Below are 14,380 nucleotides of genomic sequence, written 5' to 3' on the forward strand. Positions count from 1 at the left end.
AATTTTCTGGTGTTATGCCAAAAGTTTTACAGCTGTGATCACTTGGTAAGCAAAGATGCTACCTACCACTTGAGCCATTGCCCTAAGCCACAGGGCTTTATATCTTTCAGATAGGCTCTCTATATTTTTTTCCTTCCCACTTTCCCTTCCAGCTTTGTTCTCATCCATCACGTACACTCCACCCCAAACTCAGCCTCATCCTAGCCCGGAGAGCAGTGGGGCTAAGGGCCAAATGACTCTACCCTGAAATCCTCCTGTCTTTCATCCTTTGTTATTCCCATTATTTTGTTATATTATGACAGCTGACATCTAAATAATAGAAATGATAAGAAGTCAAACAAGCAGAGAACCTCGAGGGTAGAAATCATTAACTATACAACTGAAGAAAGTTCTCAGAATGAGGGCATTTAAGAATCACACTCAGAATCCCAATAACACTCAGAATTCTAATATCAACCCTGAATGTCAATAAACAATCAGAAATGGCTTCCAAGTTCAGAAGCCATTATTGCCCATCCAGAAGCCTATCCACCCCCACACCATGAAACTAGAAAAAAGGAAGTATTATTTTTTCTTCAGATGACCTCTTCCCAACTTAAGATGCTATTTAATTAAAAGGCATGATTCATTAAAAGAAGGGCAGGGTCAGGACATGGCTCAGTGGTACAGCACTTGCCTAGTATGCCTGAGGCCCTGAGTTCCATTCCCAGCATAGCAAAAAGAAGAAAGAAACAGGAATGCTGGTATGATATCTGTGTGGCTGGCACAGAAAACCTCAGGACCTCATGACGCAGTCAGAAAGCTCTACCAGTGAATGGGATCTTTTGATGGGATTTTAAAACAGAATTAGGAGATAAAATGTTTATAAGTAATACTGGCAACATTAATACACTCATAGGCAATTTAAAGGATGCCAAAAGCATAGGCAAGGTGCTCTTAGCAACTGGAATAGCTAACTTGGTTAAAACAAAATAAATATTGAGTGTTCAACTAACCAAAATTATGTTAAACATCACTGGAAAGATGTTAGGAGTCTGAAATGGCCAAGAGTGAAAGTGAGAGAGAAAACCCTTTCTATAATACAAGACAAAGGATAACCTAACAGTGAAAAATCATGTCAAATCAAATACATGCTTGTTTACACAAATGGAGGAAAAAGAATAAATGTTACATATTGTCATTGGGAAAAGAATGGCAGAAAGTGCTAGGATCACCATTTTTCTGAACAGACCTGTGCAACTAAACTTAACTCTTTATGTGGTGAAGTGATTTTCATTGTAAATATAAAACTAAAAGGCAGATGGATTGAGGTGGCTACTTTCTGCAAATAATGCAGTAAAAATTCTCTCATGACCACAGGAACCAATTCACACATGTTGAGAGGTGTGTATACCTGTTCTAGCATCAGTATGGAATCTTGTAGCACCCCCTTTAAACGATGGGCTTGATCTTTGCTCTTTTGAATATTTTCTGTTCTTGAGACCATATCAGAGGCCAAACTGGAAGAAAAAAATAATAGCTTCAAAATTGAGAATAGCTTCTGATCTTTCATTTCTGGAGCTTATTAATGACTCCCCCAAATTGCAAACAAAACATGAAATTAAACAAAAGAAGAAAAAGGAGGAAGAAGAACAGGAGGAAAAGGAGAAGGAGAAGAGGAGGAGGAGGAGAAGCAGAAGAAGCTATGTGACTACAGGATAGTTGTTAGCTGACCAGAATTTATGAAACTGGAATTTGATTTTCTGTAACTGAAGAAGCATTGAAGTAATGTGGTGAGAACAGTGGAGAGGAGGCACTTACTTTAATGATTTCTCTTCTTGGAGATGGAGACGGTAAAAAGACTGAGCTGCATATTCTATCTTTGACAACTTCATAAACAGTGTCACATTCAACAAAACCAGAAACAGCAAACTAGACAGAGCAAACAATACGTGGTTAATCCATATATATGTATATATATATATATGTGTGTGTGTGTATATGTCTCCAGACTTCAGGTATGACTAATGCAGAATATACATGAAAGCAGGTGGAGGAATTAATCCCAGCACTCCAGAGGTGGTAGGAAGCAGAAGAAATAACTCTGAGGCCAACAAGGGGCTGGACCTTGTCTCAACATATCTCTCTCCCCCCACCAAAACAGAAATAGATAGATAGATTGATAAATAGATATGAAAAAGCTTCAGAAATGTACATTATCTAGAATGCTGTCCAGTTGTTAAATTCTCCCTATTATATGAAATATGTGCATGATAAAGAAAAGGATGGAAAGTAAATTAGTGTAAGTCCTTGAATAGGTTTGGGCTTGTTCCCTACATCTTGCCTGTCTGCTGGAATCCAAGCCACTGTTGCTGTGGGACCACCAGCTTAGGAATCTACCAGGTAAGCTTTCAAGATCTATTTTGGGTACTTTGGCTCAGACAATTACACACCCATAATGCTGCATTTCAGAAAGGAAATGAAGATCGATACGGAGCAGATCTTAGGAAGATCATGACCTAACTCATTCCCAGGAGAAACTGAAAATTCTCTCTCTCTCTCTCTCTCTCTCTCTCTCTCTCTCTCTCTCTTTAGCATTCAGCAATACTTTTATTTTTCTTGCTCACCTTGGACAAAATATCAATCCTAAATATACACTAATATTGTCAAACACAAAATTTTATGCTAAATGAAGTTAATGTACAGTATTGGTTTTCACAGAAGCCTTTCATGTGACTAAGTAGACATACCCACAGGCAAATATGTAAGGAACATCATATTTTGCTACTTATTTTTTCTATTAAAATATTTACTTGTTATGAGTGTGGATGGAGGGAAAAACTAGGAGAGAGCAAAGGAAGGGAGAATACTATCCAAAAAGAAATATACTCCAGACCTGACTTATGTAACTGTAACCCCTGTGTACTTGACAATGAAAAGGCAAAAGGCAAAAAAAAAAAAGAAAGAAAATACCCAGCATCTCAAAAAACATTGACTTATCTTTAAATATATACATATATTGGTGCTAAAGGTGAAGCTCAGTGGTAAAGAACTACCAAACATATTCAAGACCTTGTATTCAATCCCCAGGAGTGTGTGTGTGTGTGTGTGTGTGTGTGTGTGTGTGTGTGTGTGTGTAATTCATCTTTACCCATCAAGAAAAGGATTTAATAAAAAATGGTAACAAAACATCAAATCCGTAAAGTTATTATGGCACTGAAATGGTCCAGTGTTCAACATTTCAATATTTAAGTATACATTTCTGCCAAGTAATGCAAATGCAAAAACAACAAAAAAAATCCTTAGTATTTGAAGCTCCAAATTGTTATAGCAAACTGATTTAAATGGAATATGAAGGTTTAAAAAAATAAGCTCAAAGGAATAACAAATATTTTCCATCTCCTGAAATCTGTAAGAAAAAAGAAGTTCATATAATAACTTTATGGCAAAATACACGTCATGTATCACATTGAGACAGACCATTTGGAACTGTCTCCAATTTTATAGAGGGCCATGTAGATATGAGCACTTTAAACACAACTGGTTCTGTAGCTTCCCATAATGTTCCCTAAGATTTAGAATAACTGCCCTAGTATTTCTCACCATATGATGCTCAGAACACTTGCATCAGAATGATCTGGAGTGTGTGCTTTAAAATATTGGAGCCTGGATCCACAAGTCAAGACTTACTGAACCATTTCCAGGGACTGGGACTTAGAAATCTGCATTTTAGTAAACTCTCCAGTAAATACAAAAGCCATTGATCACATAAGTAAAATGTATCACTGAGACTTTATCAGGATAGCTAGCTAGCTAGCTAGATATAAGAATATACTATACACATACAAATATTTTTATAGAACATTTAATTAAAACTTATAATACAAACAAAATTGATTCAAAATAAAAATGAAAACTGATTCAGTATGTTTATTCTAAAATTCGGAAAATCATACATCAAAAATCTTACATAGGACTTGTATATTATTTATTTATTGGAATGAACAAATTCATTTTTTGTCTCCCCTAGAGTTAAACAATGTCCCTGTAGGAGTAGTGATACCAGGTTAGTAATGGCAAATTTATCTTCTTTCACTGAACTTACTCAGGTACTTTGATATGTAAATGCTATTGTATTTGAAATGTCAAATCCATTCATTTATAGTTGGTATACAGCAAAGTGATGGATTTGTGTCTGGCTCTACAAAATGATGAATTTGTATATATTTAGTAATGTATGTGCAACCATAAAAAAAATCTATCAGGCCAGGAGTTTGGCCTAGTGGTAGAGTGCTTACCTAGCATGCACAAAGACCTGGGTTCAATTCCTTGGTACCACATACATAGAAAATGTCAGAAGTGGTGATGTGGCTCAAGTATAGAGCTCTAGCCTTGAGAAAGCCCAAGGACAGTGCTGAGGCCCTGAGTTCAAGCCCAGGACTGGCAAAAATAAAAAAAAAATCTATCAAACTATAATCTATAACACTGCTAATTTTGTAGGCCAACACTCGTTATATTTCTACACAAATGCAACTGGATTCTTTTGGGAGGTATTCATAAAAAGTACTTACAAGAAACTCATCACCACAATAAGAGCAATGCTATAGCTTTCCACTTCCTTTTTCTTTCCTGAAGATCACAAAAGACTGAATTATAGGACTGTAACACTGATAATTTAATATTTAGTTAAAAATAACTAGAAAAATTATTTGTAAAGACAAAATTACTTAGGGTAGCACATTCTTTTGATTTCTAATATCCTAGGGTAGTATGAAACAAATACACAGAAATCCTTCAAATTGAAGTGCATTGCAGATTCATTTATTCTTACAATACCTCTCTTATTTTATTTATTTGTTTGTTTGTTTATTCATTGATTTGCCAGTCCTAGGGCTTAAACTCTGGGCCTGGACACTGTCCCTGAGCCTCTCTGTGCTCTCTAGCACTCTAAAGTTTAGCACTCTATCATGTGAGCCACAGCATCACTTACGGCTTTTTCTGTGTATGTGGTACTGAGGAATCAAACCCAGGGCTTCGTGCATGCTAAGGAAGCATTTTACCACTAGGCCAAACTCTCAGCCCCAGTATCTCTCTTTTAAAAATTATTCTCACCAAGCTGGGCGCTTGGCTTATGACTGTTATCCTAGCTACTCAGGAGGCTGAGACCTGAGGATTGCAGTTCAAAGCCAGCCCAGGCACTAAAGAACCTGAGACTCTTATCTCCAATCAACCATTAGAAAATGGGAAGTGGGGCTGAGGCTCAAGGGGTAGGGTGGTAGCCTTGAGCTGAAGAGCCCGGAGTTCAAGCTACATGATCCACCAAAAAAAAAAAAAAAAATTATCCTCACCAGTCACTGTTGCCTAAGTTTAAATTCCAAAATTAAAGAGCCATTAATCTTAGACAGTGGGTAAACATATTTAAGCTAAGATATAACCTGAAGAAGTTTTGATAATGTACAAGAGGAGAAGGTGTGACAGCTTTATAACTCAGAGAGAGTGGGAATTACAGTTAGTAAAAAGCAAGATGTCTTTGAAATAGAAAGTTAGGGAAAAAAAGCCAAGTTCCATCTTTGCAGTTTTCCTGAGCTGGCCCTGGTCCCACTGTCTGTAGATGCTAGGCAGAAAATAAATAAGTGGCCAAACTTGATATGCCCTGCATATCAGGGCAGAGGCCAGCTGGGCAGCACTGACAGTTTAAGGGGCAGCTGCAAGGAAATTCCATCCAATGCTATACAGGGCTGTTGGATGTGAAACTTCATTGGAAACCTTTGATTTTTTTAAAATGCTGTGTAGGCCAAATAAAACACTAGTTATTGACCTCTTTAGTTTTCTATTGTAATAGTAGAAGTAGTCGTTAAGGAACTTGGAGTATGGTAAAGATGGTCAAAAAGAAGGGGAAAAAAGCAGACCACTTTAACTGACCTATGTTATAAAAAGAGAGGCACTTTCTGCTTCCTATACCTAAGTTAAACTAGTTTATCTGTTCACAACACGGGTAGAAATAGATAGTAGAGGCAGTAACAGCTACCTGTATTATCACCTTTGGCCTCCAAGCCCATTTCTCCAGACGAACGCTGAGAAGAAAGCTTAGGAACTGCTTCTGCCATTCGGTTGAATGGTCTCCTTCTTCTTCTGAGCCCACTGAGTTTTCCAGGCTCCTCAATGGACTGACTTAACACAGATTCTTCTAGTAACAAATCAGACTCTAAGAAGGAATTTTTTTTTAATTTAGATATAGGGAAATCATCTCAATAAGAAAATATAAGCAATTTTATTGTTTGTTTGATGTAGGAAAACTTTAATTATTCCTTAGGTCCTTATGGCCTAGATTCAAACTTTACTCTTAATGAAAAGCTTGTAAGAGTACAATGACCCTGAAATAAGGTTTGTTATTTTAGGAAGAATGTGTATTAATAAATGATGGGACCATCAGTGCAAATTTGCCATGTGCCATGTATCAAATATTAATGTAATGCTTTCATTTATGGCAACAGTCTACAGTCTGTCCACTTACATGGGATCATTAGAAAGATTCCTAAGTTAGGTTGTGATACTTGTCTAGTTTAAAGGCAGGGGTAGGGCACAAAAGTTCTACTTGTCAATGAACATTTGCAAGAAAGGAAGCATGGGCAAAGACGAATCCTCTTTTAGCTATTTATTTCAACCATTTTATCATCTAATTATATTGAATTTTATTTGTGTAGTCAGTGGAGATTGAACTCTTGACTTCATGCTTGCTGTCACTCAGTTTTTTATAATCAAAGCTCATTTTCCAGTGGCTAGACTAACTCTTGAATTTCATTTTCTTTGCCTCTACACGAGGAAATAGTCATCAATAATTATATTGCCAAAGGATAAAAAAGGCTAAGAAAAGAATCAACAAGCTAAATGATAAAAAAAAAAACCTTCATCTCTCCTAAACAGATTGACCTGCAGCTTTTCTTCAACTAAAACTATGTTCTTCTATGTAAGTCATTTCCTCATGTGAGTACGAAGAATTGGCCCAAAAAACTATCTGCATCACTTGTCATTAATACTCAATGAATCTGTATCCACCCAGAAAAAATGCATCCCAGCAGGCATGTAGGAGCCCTGAACTCTCCATAGCCTAGTGATCACAAAGGTGCTATGCAATCCCTGATGGCAGTCATTGTCCAGACTCATTGCAGAGACACTGAGTACAACAGCTTTTAACTAGGCAAACTTGGAAAAGTCATATAAGGGCCAGGAGTTAGGCCTAGTGGTTGAGTGCTTGCCTAGCATGCACGAAGACCCGGGTTCGATTCCTCGGTACCACATACATAGAAAAAAAAAAAAAGCTAGAAGTGGTGCTGAGGCTCAAGTGGTAGAGCTCTAGTCTTGAGAAAGTCCATGCACAGTGCTCAGGCCCTGAATTCAAGCCCAGGGCTGGTAAAAAAAAGAAATGTCACATAATCATGTTGTATTTCAATTTCCTCTGTATTAACATGGAATAACTACTTCATGCCATTCTTACAAACATGAAATAAATTTGTATTAATGATGCACATAAGACTTTATTATATGTTTGAATATAATAAAGCACTCTGTCAGTGTTTGTTAGATTGATCAATATTGAAAGTTTTAAAATCGCTCAATCTATGGAGCAAGAAGGGAAGTTGAAAGCATTTCAGCAAGTCATTCCAACACTATCTACTGGCTCCTGCTATGAATCCAAATTGAGAATCAATCTTGATCAAAACAGATGCATTAAAAACTTTACAAACCAAGCTGTTTGAAATAGTTCTCCAGTGAACCCCAGGAATTTTTCTCAATTAAAGATTTGACAAGGCCCCATGGCTGTTTTCTGTATTTCACATCTGTGGAAACTCTAAAAGGAAAAGAAGAAGAATAGTTATTTAAAGATATACTTCAGTTATATGAATATTGCAACTAAATATAGGATAATATTCCATGGAAAGCTGAAAGGATTCAAATTCATTAAGGTTATTTTTTGTAAGTGTTCACTGATAATGACTCCTTTAAAAAACAAAACAAAACTACTGTGGGCTGGGAGTCTGGCCTAGTGGCAGAATGCTTGCCTAGCATGCACAAAGACCTGGGTTTGATTCCTTGGTACCACATATATAGAAAAGCCGAAAGTGGTGCTGTGGTTCAAGTGGTAGAGCACTAGCCTTGAGAAAGCCCAAGGACAGTGCCCAGGCCCTGAGTTCAGTCCCCAGGACTGGCAAAACAAAAACAAACAAAAAAACCCCTTCTGTGAGCTGCTAATAATTTTTCTTTTTAGTTATTTCCATTTTATTTATTTCCTTTTCTAGCCCTGAATTTTCTTTCTCAAATAGCAATTAGGATCCAAATAAATGATAAATGTCTTAAATGTCCAACATAAAAATACTGGCCAGACATTAATTGAAAGTTAATTAACCAAGAATAGGCCAAACATATAAATGATCCATTACTCTTTAATAAATCAACATGCCAGCTGTGTGCGATGGCTCACATCTGTAATCCTAGCTACTGAGGGGGCTAAGATCTGAGGATCAAGGTTCAAAGCCGAATGGGACACGAAAGTACATGAAACTCTTATCTCCAATTAACCACCAGAAAACCGGAAGTAATGCTGTGGCTCAATGTGGTAGAGAACTAGCCTTGAGCTGAAGAGCTCAAGGACAATGTCCAGGCCCAGAGTTCAAGCTCTAAGACCAACAAAATAATAATAATAATAATAATAGTAATAATAATAAAGCATGCCATATTTTCCACTGCAGCTGAGTCAGCTCCTGCTCACCATATGCTCCTCCAGAAATCCCAGATACCCTCACCTTCAAATAGGCTCATGTGACTGATTCTGGCCAGTGGGACTGGAAGCACAATTCCATAGCTTTCTCTTCCTATGGCAGTGAGCAATATTTACTCTAAATTATGTAGCTCCAGGGTGCCAAAGCCTCCAATCAACTAGCATCCCACCCATCTTCTGATCTCTACTGACATGTAACTAAAGCAAGAAATAAAGCTTTGTTGCTGGTGGCTCAGTACTATAATCCTAGATACTTAGGAAACTGAGATATTATGACAGCAGTTCAAAGCCAGCCCAGGCAGAGAAGTCCAGGAGACTCTTGCCTTCAATTAACCACCAAACAAACAAACAAACAAACAAAAAGTTAAGCAGGGCAGACACAGTGGTTCATGCCTGTAATCCTAGCTGCTCAGGAGGCTGTGATCTGAGGATCGTGGTTCAAAGCCAGCCCGGGCACTAGAGTCTAAAATCCATGAGACTCATCCCCAACCAGAAACTGGAAATGGCACTGTGGCTCCAAGGGTAGGGCAGTTTTCTTGAGCTGAAGAGCTCAGGGACAATGCCCAGGCCAAGTTCAAACCCAATGACTGGCAGGAAAAAAATGGAGCTCTGTGTTAAATGGTAGAGTGCTAAGAGTTTGAGTCCCAGTATAGGCACATACATGCATACACCCACATAAGCTTTGTTGGGTAAAGGTTCAGGAATCCTGTTACAAGGGCATAACTCAAGCTACTCTAACACACTCATTTCCCATAGCTTACCTCAGCCTGCATTTCTGTCTTGCAGATCGGATGATGCAGTATCTATTCAGGGTATAGAAGTGATCGTGGTAAGGGACGTCATGTGTCAGAACCTCTGCATCCACAATATAAAATTGTGCTTCCCGGCTTTCTTTATAGAGAACCTGCCAAAATACGATTTGAAAGGTTGCACTCACAATTTAAATATTTTATACATTTCTTGGCAAGTAATACTACTACAACTTCTAAGAAATTACAAAAGAGGGACTGGGAGCATGGCCTAGTGGTAGAGTGCTTGCACTCTGGGTTCTATTCCTTGGTACCACATACACAGAAAAAGCTGGAAATGGTGCTGTGGCTCAAGCCTTGAGAAGGCCTAAGTGCACAGTCCCTGAGTTCAAGCCCTGGGATTGGCAAAAAAAAAAACAAGGAAGAGAGAGAAAGAGAGAGAGAGAAATCAAAAGATATGAGAAGTTCTACTAAGCTAGAAGAAAGAGAAAAAGTAGAGATCTATAGAAATGTATATATACTACCTCTTAACATTTCACTATACAAGTAAATATTCACTTAGGCATAAAGAGGGGAAAGGAATCATAATATCTATTTGTTTATGTCATATTTTATTAGTTTATACATATTACAAATTTAAAATGCTGATAATTCAAACCTCAAAGAGAAAGGGGTATATATAGCTCAGTGATAGACTATTTGCCTTGCCTGTGTAAGATCCTGGGTTTGATACCTCAGCACCATAAACCCCTTTTTTTTTTTTTGGCCAGTCTTGGGCTTGAGCTCAGGGTCTGAGCACTGTCCTTGGAGTTTCTCAAGGCTAGAGCTCTACCACTTGAGTCTCAGCACCACTTTCGGCATTTTTTTTCTATGTATGTGGTACCAAGGAATCAAACCTAGGCAAGCACTCTACTACTAGGCTAAACTCCTGGCCCCATAAAACCTTTTAACTAAAAATCAATAAACAATATAAGTGTTTCACCTAAAATTCATCAAAGTTTAATAAAAACAACCTTCACCAAAAAAGCAAAGAAGTTTGCAGGTGTCAAAGTTATGCACCCATAATCCTAACTACCTAGAGGGCAGAAAAATTCACAGGCCACCGTCTCAAGTGAGGGCTGGGCATGGCAGTGCAGACCTGTTATCTGAACTGTAATGGAAAGCCCCAAAACCGGCAGCTCAATGCCCATGCACACAGCCACAGGCAAAAGCAAGACTAACTAAAAAATAATGCATACAAAAACGGCAGCGCACTTTCTAATCAGGCACAAGGTCCTGAATTCAAGCTCCAGTACATTGCCCCTCAAAATAAACAAATAAGTGAGGGGTATCAAGACACCAAAAAAAATCATTTTCTATAAACAGAACATAAGTAACTAATACCTAAACCTTTCCTGGACAGGTAGACCCAAAAAAGTTCCCATGGTTATCAAAGAGTCTCCAAAGGTACCAAACTTTTCTCCTATCTTTGACAATCTAAAAAAAAAAGGGTAAAAGGTAAAGAATATCGTCCTTGTTTTAACACCAATGACCAAAACTGCAAGAGTGCAGTTGTTAATAGGAATTTGTACTATACTTCACATAAATTGTTTCAACACAAATTGGTCAAGCACACTGTACTCTAAGACTATGCTCACCTGTGCATGAAAGAGGAGCATTCCATAGTTATGTTTAAGTTTTAAGAGCTCATCATCTTTCCTGTCACACTGGACATTTTGTAATTTGGCCCTCACCATTGGCATAATCCTGTCAATCTGATTTTATAAGTGTTCCCTACTAAATCTTCTGCTATGGAGAAGATACACAAGAGTAGAGATGAGCAGAACCCTCATAAGCTCATCAACTATCTTCAATACTAATGACTATAGCTGGTCTTGCTTCATCCCGAGCATCAGTTCAACATTTCCCATAAAACCTCTGCATATCTCTATATTAATTCTTCAGTATGTCTCTTTTAAAAATAATTGACATGACCTGGATGCCAGTGGCTCACTCTGAATCTTAGCTATTGAGGAAGCTCAGATTTGAGGATCATGTTTCAAAGCCAGCCTAGGCAGGAAAAGTCTGTGACACTTATGTCAAATAAACCAGAAAAAGCCTAAAAGTGAAGATGTGGCTTAAATGGTAGAGCATTAACCTTGAGCAAACAAAGCTAAAAGACAGTGTCCAGGCCTTGAGTTCAAGGTCCAGTACTGACACAAAAGACATAATATCTACACATTCATATATATATATATATATATATGACTGAAGATATAGCTCAATAACACAAGTGCTTGCCTAATAGGCATGAAGCTCTAGGTTCAATCCCCAAGGCCACAAAACAAAACAGCTAATGATATTATAATATTACAATATTACTATTACACATCAGAACATTCCCCCAAACTCATGAATCTATTTTTTTTTTAAAAACAGGTGATTTGTTTTGGTTAGGGTAAAGTTTATTATAGTTTATATAAGCTTTGTAAGTTTCTTTTCATCTCTTTCATCCTATAAATGTTTCTCCTCCACTTCTTTTTTCTTGTCACTTATTTATTGAAACGCTTGGATAAACTAGCCTCTCCAATAAGCATCCTTTCTCCTGCACACTCATGAGTCTTTTGGAAGACAGACAAAAGTGACATACCTGCTTCTCAGTGGCAGCCGTACACTTCCCAGTAAGTGGGTTGTTAAGAATGATAGTGTAGGTCATGGTTCTCTGTTGATCTCCTGAAGATTCCACAGTCCAAGGGGTAGATACTACATCTAATCACAGAAAACAGAAAACCAATGAGTTCTAGAAATATGAAGCCATGTCTTTAAATGGAATTCAAGAGGGCTGGGAATACAGTTAGTGGAAGAGTGTTTGCCTAGCATACATGAAGCCCTGGGTTCCATTCCTTAGTACTATGTAAACAAAAAAGGCTGGAAGTGGTGCTGTGCTCAAGTGGTAGAGTGTTCGCCTTGAGTAAAAGAAGCTCAGAGACAGTGCCTAAGCCCTGAGTTCAAGCCCTAAGCACTGGCAAAAAATACAACTCTAGGGATCAGGGGTGTGGCTTAAGTGGTAGAGTGGTAAAGTAGTAGAGTGACTGACTAATTTGCACAAAGCCCTGAGCTCAAACCCCAGTACCACCAACTTATTTTGTTTATTCTTTTACAAAAAAGATATACAAGTTTGATGATTGGGTAAAGGTACCAAGGACAACAACATAACTTGCAGTTATGACTCGATTCTCCTTTGGAGAAAAGCTTCTGACTGATTCTAAGTCTGTCTACCTTGCAACATGTCTATAATGGTTTAGTCTCAGACTTAGTCAGAAACCCTCTGCTACCAAAACTATTTTATGATATGAAATAGTAGATACAACTACCCATATTGAAACAAAATATGATTCAGACAACAGATACAATTTTCTTGCAAAAAAACCAGAAGTGGTGGTATGACAAGGCGTAGGAGAAACTCTAGATCTCACTGACATAGGCAAGGACTCCCTGAGTAGAATTCCAGGGGCTCAGCAAATAGAATTAGCAAATGAATTGCCTCAAGCTTAAAAACTTTTGCACAGCAAAGGATGTTAGTTTCTCAGCTGAAAATTCACCTAAACAACAGGAGGAGATGCCAGTTGCTCATATAATAAGAGCCTAATAATCAAAATGTACAAGGAGCTCATAAAACAAAACCCCCAAAGAATCAATACCCCAATTAAAAAATGGGCAAAGGAGTCAAACAGTCACTTCTCTAAAGAAGTACATATGACAAATAAATATATGAAGAAATGCTCAACATCCCTGGTCATGAAGGAAACAAAAACCAAAACAGCATTGGCATTCCCTCTCACTCCAGTCAGAACGGTCATCAAGAAGAATACAAACACTAATAATTGCTGGTGAGAATATGAGGAAGAAGGAATCTTCCAACACTTTTGGTAGGAACATAACTTAGGGTAATCACTAGGAAAAGCTTTGTGGAGATTCCTCAAAAAAAAAAAAAAAAAAAAAAACTATACAGGGGCCGGGAGTTTGGCCTAGTGGTTAAAGTGCTTGCCTAGCATGCATGAAGACCTGGGTTCGATTCCTCAGTACCACATACATAGAAAAAAGCCAGAAGTGGTGCTGAGGCTCAAGTGGTAGAGCTCTAGCCTTGAGAGAGTCCGAGGACAGTGTTCAGGCCCTGAGCTCAAGCCCAGGACTGGCAAAAAAAAAAAAAAAAACTATACCATTTCTGGACATGTATCCTAAAGGATCCCATGATAGGATATAACAAAGGCACCTGCATGGTTTACTGCATGCTTACTGCAGCGCTGTTTACAATAGCCAAGTCAGGGAAACAACTCAGATACCCTACAATGGCCAAATAGGTTTTTTAAAATGTGATATCTACTTATTTCTCTATCTACTTATACCCAATCGATTAGGAAATATTATGCCGTCATCAGAAAGAATGAAATTGTCATTTGCAGGAAAAGGGTGAATTTGGGCGGGGGAAAGTCATTTTTTCTGTATTAAGAAATTACATGGCGTGAGTTCTTGGAGCTGACTCGCTTCACATGTATCTATGTGATTTACTCATAATGATGAACACCAGCAGTCTGTTGTTGAATTATATATAGTTTTCTTTTGTGGAAATGTCTTAAGTTTGTGGCCACAGGAAGCAACACTGTCCTAAACACTGGTAGATGTCACTCTGAGTTCCTGAGTGCCTGCTTCTGACCTCCATACCTAGGAGTAGGGCTGCTGAGTGAGAATTCCATAACAAGAAGATCCACTTGAATTAGGTTCAATCTAACTAGATTATGTACATTTGTGAATAAATATAGTTTTAATTTTTACAAGGTCTGAACTGAACTGTAAGTAGTACCTACCTCATTACTTGTCCCATGTGAATTTGACTAAG

At 37.9% G+C, this 14,380-nt stretch overlaps 1 protein-coding gene across 4 annotated transcripts in view; it reads right to left on the reverse strand.

Annotated features, from left to right (window-relative positions):
- Gramd1c (GRAM domain containing 1C) overlaps positions 1-14,380 on the reverse strand; it is a 69,893-nt gene that overhangs the window by 2,276 nt on the left and 53,237 nt on the right. For all 4 annotated transcript variants that reach the window (XM_090346195.1, XM_090346174.1, XM_090346184.1 and 1 more), the window contains 7 exons: positions 12,134-12,252; positions 9,517-9,659; positions 7,725-7,828; positions 6,008-6,184; positions 4,551-4,608; positions 1,801-1,911; positions 1,394-1,499 (listed from right to left, as the gene is read on the reverse strand). In XM_090346195.1, the coding sequence (XP_090202321.1) occupies positions 1,394-1,499; positions 1,801-1,911; positions 4,551-4,608; positions 6,008-6,184; positions 7,725-7,828; positions 9,517-9,659; positions 12,134-12,252 (818 nt within the window). The remainder of the gene's footprint in view (positions 1-1,393; positions 1,500-1,800; positions 1,912-4,550; positions 4,609-6,007; positions 6,185-7,724; positions 7,829-9,516; positions 9,660-12,133; positions 12,253-14,380) is intronic.

The sequence above is a fragment of the Megascapheus bottae genome, chromosome 1 (genome assembly GCF_031878675.1).
Source record: "Megascapheus bottae isolate mThoBot1 chromosome 1, mThoBot2.hap1, whole genome shotgun sequence".
NCBI classification, from domain to species: Eukaryota; Metazoa; Chordata; class Mammalia; order Rodentia; family Geomyidae; genus Megascapheus; species Megascapheus bottae.